This window comes from Oreochromis aureus, linkage group 22 (genome assembly GCF_013358895.1).
Source record: "Oreochromis aureus strain Israel breed Guangdong linkage group 22, ZZ_aureus, whole genome shotgun sequence".
In the NCBI taxonomy this organism is placed as follows: Eukaryota; Metazoa; Chordata; class Actinopteri; order Cichliformes; family Cichlidae; genus Oreochromis; species Oreochromis aureus.
The window spans coordinates 32597448-32607714 of NC_052962.1; the positions used below are offsets into that span (position 1 = coordinate 32597448).

Here is a 10267-nt window from a genome sequence, read left to right on the forward strand (position 1 = left end):
TATACATCTTGGTAGATAATAATAATAATAATTACAATAATAATAATAATAATGGATTGCATTTTTATATAGCGCTTTTTGGGGCCCTCAAAGCGCTTTACAATTCCACTATTCATTCACCCTCACATTCACACACTGGTGGAGGCAGCTACAGTTGTAGCCACAGCTGCCCTGGGGCAGACTGACAGATGACTTTCATTTCACAAATGAAAAGAAAAAGTTTATCTTTCATTTGATGGCTTACGTCTGTGAGTCCTTCCAGGACCTTAAGGTTTTCAGTTCAGTTGCATGAGCCTTGTATGGCAGGTTTTTGCCACAGCATTAAAATTTTCACATCTGTCAATAATCACTACATCTGTAAAAATGTAAGACGACAGTATACTATAAACATGACATACCATACTATAGTCCTATGAGGACTAAAGCCTCACTAACAACACATCACACTTATTGAAAGAGGTGGAAAGAATTGTCTCAGTGTGAGCTGGATAATAGAAGATTACAGAAAGACCTGTATAAGTGTATCAGTAAATTTATGCCATATGTACTTTGAATTCAGGTGATTGGCCACAGGAATAATGTGTAATTTTCAATTATTCAGTTTTCTTTTATTATTAATCCTGTCTGGACTCCATAAAAACTCTCTTGTAGTGTTGCTAGTTACAGATTCTTCATATAACACCAGCAGCTAAAGTCCTGCAAACTCTATACCTTCTGTTACTTTGTGCATCTGCAGGGCTGAGGAGAGCCGAGTATCCATCATTTGACTCCACTGCTGTTCAGAGCCTTTCAGTTCTTTTAGTCCCAACTAGCTTTCTGTCATCTTTCTGTCACTTGCTCAGAGATTTGTCCTTACCCATGCCTGCTTGGGGCTTTTTATTTCAGCATAGAGCATTGATAAAAAGTTGGTTGTAAAATGACACGCCATCTCTACACAGTGAAAAGTCTGTGGGAACTAAAAACAAAGACAGCGTAAAGACGACGTGATATAAGTGAAAATAATCTCCCTTTTGCGTTTCTTCTGCCAGCTGTAGGTGGGCTCATTTCGGAAACTGTGGGCCGTATCTGAGAGTAAGAGCAAATATAATTGTTTAAATAGGAGAACTTATTTCATCAGAGAGTTGATCTGGTGGGTGACGGTTTGAATTTCGCACAGTTTCAAGTCAAGTCCATCATATGTTCAAGGTCTGAAAATCCTGGAGCTTTAACAATACAGAAAGGATGAAGTTATTTGTGTTTCTTCTCTTCTGCCCTGCTTTATTTGCAGGTAAGAAAAACCATTTAATCAAATCAAATATTTGTTTTGCTTTTGTAGGTAGTTCATAGACTCAGTATCAATGCTCATTTAATCATTTTATGAGGATATAAAACAGGATTCAGACAAATATATATTTTATCATGTGTATGAATTTTACTGGTGTCACAACTCTTTTTCATTACTATCATAAATGATACAGATGAGAAGGTTTGGTGTAAACAGTGTGAACAGTCAGGTTTTCTTATATAAAAGGTTCAAATCAGATTTATCTCATTAAAGTAGTTTTTTAAAGATTTAAGCTGATTATTATCAATATTTTTGTCATTCAAAAAAGGGAAAACTTTTATTTTCTTTACTCACACAGGTTTATTATTTACCTATCAGTTAGTCAGAGTCCAGTGGAACCAAATATGCTGTAGAGGTGGTTTCACTCAGCAGCCAATCACAGTGACATGCACTCTGATCACAGCAGTCTGTGATATTTGATTGTGAATGTAAATAAATTGTTTGTATATTTGCACTTATGTCTTATTTTGAAAAAAGCCTATTTAATACTCCAGTTAACTAATAACTTCATCCACATCTTTGTCAAAATATAAATAACGTTAAGATTTTCTTCACACACACACACACACACACACACACACACACACACACACACACACACACACACTCCTACTCACGTCACTTTTACTGATTCTCATACAAGAATGTGTTCACCAAATCATACTGAATGCATCACGTTTCACATTATATTTGTATGTTTTATTGACTTATATACTAACAATAGAAACATTGTTCACCCACAGAGAGACACTCACTGAAGTATTTCATCACTGCATCTTCTGGAAACCCAAACATCTCAGAGTTTATGGGTGTTGGGATGGTTGATGGCGTCGAGGCGGGTTACTGTGACCTCAGAAACAGGATATTGGAAATAAAACAGGACTGGGCGAAGAAAATAGTAGACAAAGACCCTCGGCAGTTACAGTATTACACTCATGCGTGCTTTGAGAATTTGCCACCCTTCTTCACAGATACAATATCCACTGTGAAGCAGGATTTCAGCCAAACTGGAGGTGTGATATTTTATGTTATTCCTTACATCAGTCAGTACAAATTATACAAATTCCTACACAAAAGTGATTTAAGTAAATTAATTTTATTATTAATTAAAGATCTTAAGTCTTAAATATTTACTTCTCCACTGAATCCAGGAATCATCAAACCTTGTAGATGTGAACATACTTAAAAAAATGTGATAAAACAATCAATTATAATCATTGTCGTTTGTCCTGCCCTTAACAATTGTATCTTAACAGTTGTTCTGATTCTTATAATTTGTCATCTAGATGTCTACTCCTGGGCTAAATTAGTTTCTGTCTCTTGTCCTTCCTCTTTTATTTTTGAGTTATCACATCAAGTTAATTTGTACATGTTACAGCATTTCAGCAAGCTTCTATTAGTCATGCTAATAAAACGTTGACAGATCAGCTCAGATCTGAGCATAGCTCAAACCTTGAAGAATAGCAGTGATTCACCAAATGAATAATATTAACAAGTTCATTTTAGTGTGTGTTTTCTTTCTCTTTCTTCAGGTGTCCACTTTTTACAGCGGATAGATGGCTGTGAATGGGATGAAACCACTGGCAAGGTGACCGGATTGACACGTTTTGGGTATGATGGAGAGGACTTTATCGAGCTTGATCTAAAGACACTGACATGGATCGCACTGAAACCAGAGGCTGTCAATACCAAAAGAAGATGGGAGAGAGCAGGGCTGAGAAACACTAAAAACTTTCTCACTGTGGTTTGTCCAACTTGGCTGAAGACAGTTTGGAACACTTCAAGAAGTTCCCTGCAGCGAAAAGGTCGAATTACATGACCCAAACAATTTTCATGGATGCAGTAGTCTGCAGTATTTTTATATTATATGCAGTAGTTTATGTTAAAATATATGTATAAAAAATAGTTCTCTGAAAAAATGTATAGGTTGACTATTACATCCTCAGCCTAGACTTAACAGGATTGTAATTTTCCATTCTTTCCAATCCCAAGATTCCTGAACAAAGTTTAAACAACAGTTCTCAAACCTATACTAACAACCAAAAAGCAGGAGGAAAAGGATTTCAACACAAAGAGCTTCTCATTCCCTTTAGTTTCTAGATTCTGATCATGCTGCTTACACAAACATTTAATTCAACGTTTACAATATTTGCTGGCTCACTTTGCCTCCCAAAGAGAGATGGAGAGGTAAAAATTAAAAGTAGCAGTAATGAGTAAAGCACAAAGGACATGGAGAGCACCAGAAGGTCACACAGAAGGTGCAACAGTGTCAAACCTGTGAGGCTCAGAGAGAAGACTATATCCACACCGTGTGGAGTGAACTCAGGTGAAACCAGTGAGGGTGTGGCAGACAATCACACAGGAGGGAAACTAGACACAGGTGCAGACAATCAGGGAATCAGAGGTGGGAAGTAAAGCCACAGGAGACAGGCAACCCTACTTTTCACGTTTCCAGACTGCAACTGGTTGACTCGACCGACTCCTCCCATTGTGTCTTACTCCCAATAGAGATCTCAGGGGAGCAGAAGCAGCAAGCATTTATCAATATGAAAAATCCTTCACTCAAAGCCTCATTTTGATTTGATAACAGTTGAATATAACATGTGGAACAACTGTATCATAAACAGTTTTATTATAGCACAACCTCAGCTCTATTTCACCATCTCATGTGTAACAGAGCTCAGGCCATTTTCACAACTTGACAGTGTGAAAAATGATCATACTGGAGAGGAGTGATGCACAAGTGAGGGCGACATCCAGACTGAGAGAAATTTGCCCGAGTGTTTGGAATTTTTTGCTGAGGACTGTTACGCTGGTTTATATCAATCTGAACAGATTAATTGATGCTTATTTTGGATTGCAGACTTTGGACATGGAAGCTGGAAAGTGGAGTCAGTGTGGGAGGGTTGGGCAGCAGCCTGTATAGGTCTGATTTTCTAACAGTGCTGATTAACACTGACTAACATGACAGCAGGGAAGGAGGTGGATAGCTTTAACAGCAGGGAGTTGAGCGATGAGGAGGTATATGGGAGCAATACAGAGGTAAATGAGCAGCAGGAGGTGGTGAGAGGAGGTGGATACTGGATGGCTAATGACAGAAAGAGAAAGAAGGAGCAGGAGGCTAGGCTGGAAGGTAGAGACAGTAAGAGTTGGGAGGATGTGGTGAAGAAGTCCAAGCTGGAATCCCTTCATCTTGTAGTGGGCTTCCAGGGTAATGGACAAAAACAACTAGAGCCCAGGTTTGTCTGATAAAGTATGCCAGAGTGTTATGGGATGGCAACCGGCTGATTGGCTGTATCTCAAACATCCAAGTGGAAAAGGCGACAAAGCTTGCGAGTGTAGGAAAAGTCAAAGTATAAAGAAGTGTGAAAGTTGGAGTGCAGAGAGTGAGTGGGAGTAAGGAGATGATAACAGGAGTCCCCTTTAGCGTTAACACAGCAGAAATAGTCTAAGCTTGCATAACTGTGGAGAACAAAAAGAATAATAAGAGGGTCAGAGAAAGGTGTAGGTGGAACTTAATGTTAAGGATGCAACATAAAAACTGTATTTAGTGTTTATAAAGTATAAATGTGAGGGAATGTCTCAAGACCTATAAAGTGGTTGAGTTTTGGCACATTGCCAAAGCAAGTGGAGGCAAGAGAAGGTCTTCAGGATGTGGAAATCATGAATGGAAAATGTGGGGCTGGTGTCAAACTAAAATGCTTGAACTGCGGAGGGGAAGGTAGTGGTGCCTACTGAGGATGTGAGACGATGAAGCAAGAGGACGATTTCCCACACTGGACAACCTTAAACCCATTTCTTTTGTTTTGGTACCTCCCACCAGAGGTACAAGTGGAGCCAGCAGGTGTTTAACAAAATAACACATTTCGGTTTCGTAGCCTTATGTTAAAGTAATGTCAGTTAAATATGACGTGTGGCAATACTGCAAATTGCGTTTTTCCTTAACTGTTCGCATTTCCTTTCTTAACCTGTTTTTCTTTCTCAACTTTCTCTGCTACTTTCATCCATGTTCACTCACTCTACACAACTTCTATCTTCCTCCTCTCCAGTTCTTCCCTCAGTGTCTCTCCTCCAGAAGACTCCCTCCTCTCCAATCAGCTGCCAAGCTACAGGTTTCTATCCTGGCAGAGCCGTGATGTTCTGGAGGAAAGATGGGGAGGAGATTCATGAAGATGTTTATCTTGGAGAAATCCTCCCCAACAATGATGAGACCTTCCAGATGAGTGCTGACCTGAGCGTATTATCAGTCTCACCTGAAGACTGGGGAAGGTACGACTGTGTGTTTCAGCTCTCTGGTGGTGAGGACATCATCACCAATCTGAATGAAAGCGTTATCAGGACCAACTGGAAAGGTGAGAAAAACATATTTGAGTAATTTAGTTCGTTGATACTGTGGATTGTCTAAAATATGAGGCTTGAATCTTTCATCCTGGTGTCTTTTTTCATTATTATCATTATTATTATTACTTTGGGAATAACTGATGGAGATCCAAGCTGGGCTGGAAAATATGTACATTCTTTGAGGCTGTTAATGCTGTTAATATTCTTAAGATTAAGAAAAAAACATATTTTTTAGTCTGTGAATTAAAAAGTTTTAATAATGTTTCACACGAAAGCCATTCCACGATCAGTGGACTAACTGAAATTGTTTTATTTTTTTAAACCCTCCAGCTCCTGTCAGTGTCACTGAACTCTCTGTGTGACTGAATCAACATCACGTAGACAAACACAGCACCAACCGAGGATACACGCCTCCAAGTTTAAGGAACCGAAGATTCATGGTTATTTTATTAGTGATTTTTCTAAATAACAGTTCTTAAATTTCTAGTAATTTTTTATGCCATCATATGATCATTCAGTTGTTACTGAAAGAGAAAAGTCAGAATCTGTAATATCCATTTCAGTCAAATTAATCTATTTCATCCATATTAACAACTTTTAGTAGTTTTCAGTTTGAGTTTTAGAGCTCAGAAACATCGAACTGTCCTGTGTGTCTCAAACACTGCCTGCTGTCCTGTGTGGGTATTAAAAGGTCGCTCTACATTTATTATGTTCTTAAGTGTCAAACCAGAGCCTGACCCACTGCTTTCAGCTGGATCAGCTGGCCAAAGGTTTTTGGCAGTGTCATGCAACTCTTTGCTTAAAGTTGTTTTATTTTCCAATAAAATGAATTTATGATTTTTTTCCCCCCAATGTTCTGAGTGTATATCTGTGTCATGAGTGTGTATCTCAATAATGAGATGCAGATGAGATGCAATTATGCCCCTTCTGGCTGCCTTGATAATTATTTTATTCAACTTAATGTCAAATATGACAGCCTCGCAATCGTTTTCAAAATTTAGTGATAATCATCAGCCAGAAAACTCAAAGCATAAAAATGTGACAGAAATCAGGGATTTTTGGGGGGATACTGACCTCTCTTTTGTTGCTCACATAAAAATGGTGTTCAGTCATGTTTCATTCAAATACAAATAAATAAAAATGATAAATCTCTTAACTACTGTATTTGTTTTCTTTATTGACTTTTTTTAAAGCTCTATTAAAATGGTCTTAGAAGCATTAAGGGCTAAACTGCAAATACACAACCTTATTAATCTTTGTTTAATTTTCTAAAAAAGAAAAAAGACAGACAGATGTTTATCATTGTAGAGAAATGAACGTCCATAATATATTTTTAAGAAAAAAAACATCTCAAGTAAAAATAATTTTGTAGAACAGGTCAAATGTTGTTGTTAGGCCTTAAATCCACATATCAGACACTGATCAACAAACGTGTTTTATGTTGTGTGAGATTTTTATTATTATTATTATTTATTTATTTTAAAGCTTTTTTTCTCTATTAGAACAAAACAAATATTTGGACATTGTGTGGTTTTTTTGGCGGCGGGGGGTTGCAATAAGTGCATATGTGATAATTCCTTTATAAATGCAGGACAAAATGTCACATGCATGGTTAAATGTCCTCAGCACTGCTGTAGGTGAACGAGGCAGCCGATCATATGCATGTAATTAAGCTCTTTCCCAGAAGGCGTCACTGCTGAGCTTTCTAACAGCGGAGGCATTGATTAAAGCTCAACCGGGTAATGACACTTTGTACACACTGTACAAATGCTTACGGCAATTTTACAGCCTTTTCACTTTTCTGTTTACTGCATGTAGTTTATAATGAGCCCATTAAAGCTGTCTGGTCTGCTGATCCAAAACCTCTTTGAGGTACTTACCTCGAACATGCTTTTGGACCAGAGTCTTTCTGACTCAGACTGATGGCCAAACTTTTTACAGACTTCAGAGGAAACCAACAGCTTTTTCAGTGAGGTTAGAGATGCTGTGTGTCATATAGTGCTTGGGCTCGGGTGGTTGTTAAGACCCAGAAACATCAGCTGTTTGGGAAAATATGACATGACAGTTCTCTCTGCATGTTGTTCTGAATGTTCTGAACTTCTCTGTTTCCCTGTCACAAACTGACGTGGTGAGCATAAAAGTGGACTGACTGAGGCAGACTTCCTCAGAGATATAGACGGACAGAGGTTCACCAATCACTTAAAAACTGTTTTTATAAATTCTACAGAACAATTTCAAAATTCTGTTTCTTAAAATTGTGAAGGTTTGAATATCTCATCAACTAAAGAGATCACGTGGAAGAACTGAACATGATTTATTGTGATAGAGAAATTAATGTATTTAGCAAATAGACTGAGATGAACCATCATGCCAGAAGTGAATCGCAGTGGTGAGAGGATTTAGGACAAGATGCCCCCTGGAATCTAGGGGCTGGTAGTGGTAAAGATGAAAACTGAGGCTTGGATGGAGTTCAATGATTTGTAATGATATAATTCTTAATCCAAAAAGAATTTACCACGTAGTCTGTAGACTGCCCCCATCTGGCAACACAGCTCACTGCAGGCAGACGGGCAGTCCCTGGATTGGATCAGACTACAAATGCGTCACGCGCTCTGAACCATAAATTCCACTGTAGATGAAGCAGCACTAAGTGATGGAGCAGTGAACTCTTGCCAATGAGCCAACACACACCTTGTACTCAATATGTAGCCACTCCCACTACCCTCATGGTGCATATGGATCAGCAATACATCGCTGTGCTGCATTGAATGGAATATGATTTAATGCCCAAGTTTCTCTGTAAAGTAGAAACTGAGAGCACTGCCCAGTCTGCAAGGGCGTCGATTTGGCATGGACGGAAGGGACATGTCCCCACCAATATCCAGCGATTATTGAATTGTCCCCACCAATAATTTGATCTCTTCGAGTAAAGAAAAACAAACCCGATAGAAAGAAAAAAAAAAGATCTGTCAACGTCTCATTCGCCCAGCGGTGCAGAAAGAGTTAAATTACGTTCTCTACTGGAGTCCTACCTCATGTGACAAATATGGCCAATGTGATTGGCTGTGCCTTTCAGGGAGCTCTGTTTAGTTTTAGCAGCGGCAATCCTGCGCTGTGAGAACCTGCAAGGAGGAGAGGAGGATGGCAGCAAAAAGGAAGAACCTGGATATAACAAACTATTTTTCAAAGAAACCTGTAAGTCACTTAAAGTCAAGTTCACTCATAAAATGTGTCCGTCATAATAACGTTACAGGCAATACCAGGCCATACATGCCAACCCTCCCGATTTTTCCGGGAGAATCCCGAATTTCAGTGCCCCTCCCGAAAATCTCCCGGAGCCACCATTCTCCCCAATTTCTCCCGATTTTCCACCCGGACAACAAAATTGAAAAACCATATCCTAGATTGGCCCAGCCAATTCCAGTTTCCAACAATGGCTACTACTACTGCAGCTACTTAGTATTAATATTACTCTTATTACTCTTTCTGGGTCGCGAAATAAACTTTTAACATATTTTCAGGCGAGAATGTAGTTGTGTAAACTTCAAATAACTTAAACATGTTATTGTTTGGCCTTTTTCAGTGTTTTATTTGTTCGTGAGTAAATCGGTTTGGCTGAGATTAAAGTTATTAGATTAGATTAGATTAAATAAAACTTTATTAATCCCTCAGGAGGGTTCCTCCGGGGTTTTCACACAGCTGAATAAATGTCAAACAGAAAACTGATTAAACAGAAGTGTGAGATGGTCGAGAATCTACGCAAGCGCAGGGCTGGACAGGGACAAAAAATCGGCCTGGGCATTTTGACTAGAGACCGGCCCACCAGGTATTATAGGAAAAACCGTAAATCCTTTGAATGAAAACAAACACTGTTGTCACAGTGATGTACACTGTCTTGTTGGTATATATGTATCAGTCTAATAAACTTAAACCTACACCATCCTCCCTATTCTGGTATTCTAAACAGTACCCGAAAGTAGACTGCTTGGTCAAGTTAACCTCCTGAACTATCTACAACACATGGTGAAAACCTGAAATTAAGACAGAGAAGACTAGAGGTGAGACATGATCATTACTGATTACTGATGACAGATTTAGATATATTTTCATAAACCATTTATTTGCCACATCAATAAACAGCATGCAGGGCAAAATATTTTTTCTAACATGGCAACCTTTAAAAAGTGAAAGGAGATAGAAAGACAGGTGAGAAAGAATAAAACTTAATTGACTTTTTGATGGCATTTTACACACAGTACTGGTACAGTGTCTAGAAAATGTGGGAAAATGCTGGCATCATATACAGTACTTAGCTACTACTGAAGAAATTATGATGGGACCCTAAAAAAATTACTATGTACAATAATGGATTTCTATACATTTTACATCAGATGAAAACGTTTGTTGTAAGATTCAGATAATTATTTGTTAAAAGCGAGACATTTTAAATGAGAATAAGAAAGAAAAGTATTTCCTTGTCCCCCCCTTTCCCTGTTAATGCCCTACCTGGCCCCCCTGGCATAACTTTGCTAGACCCGCCCCTGCACAGTTACCAGCTGTCAGCTACGTAGAAAAGGATCCTGGTGTTATTTGTCTCTCAGA

At 38.6% G+C, this 10267-nt stretch overlaps 1 protein-coding gene across 1 annotated transcript; it reads left to right on the plus strand.

Annotated features, from left to right (window-relative positions):
- The first annotated feature begins 1100 nt into the window (after positions 1-1100).
- On the plus strand, positions 1101-6815 carry LOC120435675 (major histocompatibility complex class I-related gene protein-like). The gene is made up of 5 exons (XM_039605503.1): positions 1101-1267; positions 2068-2337; positions 2857-3129; positions 5374-5676; positions 5996-6815. The coding sequence occupies exons 1-5, from the start codon at positions 1222-1224 to the stop codon at positions 6025-6027; spliced, it is 924 nt and encodes a 307-aa protein (XP_039461437.1). The 5' UTR covers positions 1101-1221; the 3' UTR covers positions 6028-6815.
- The last annotated feature ends 3452 nt before the right edge of the window (positions 6816-10267 follow it).

Bases quoted from the DNA above. Each gene is read 5' to 3' on its own strand.
- LOC120435675 (XM_039605503.1), top strand. From the start codon at position 1,222: ATGAAGTTATTTGTGTTTCTTCTCTTCTGCCCTGCTTTATTTGCAG. The intron at 1,268-2,067 runs GTAAGAAAAACC...GTTCACCCACAG, and splicing joins CTGCCCTGCTTTATTTGCAG to AGAGACACTCACTGAAGTAT. The intron at 5,677-5,995 runs GTGAGAAAAACA...TAAACCCTCCAG, and splicing joins TATCAGGACCAACTGGAAAG to CTCCTGTCAGTGTCACTGAA.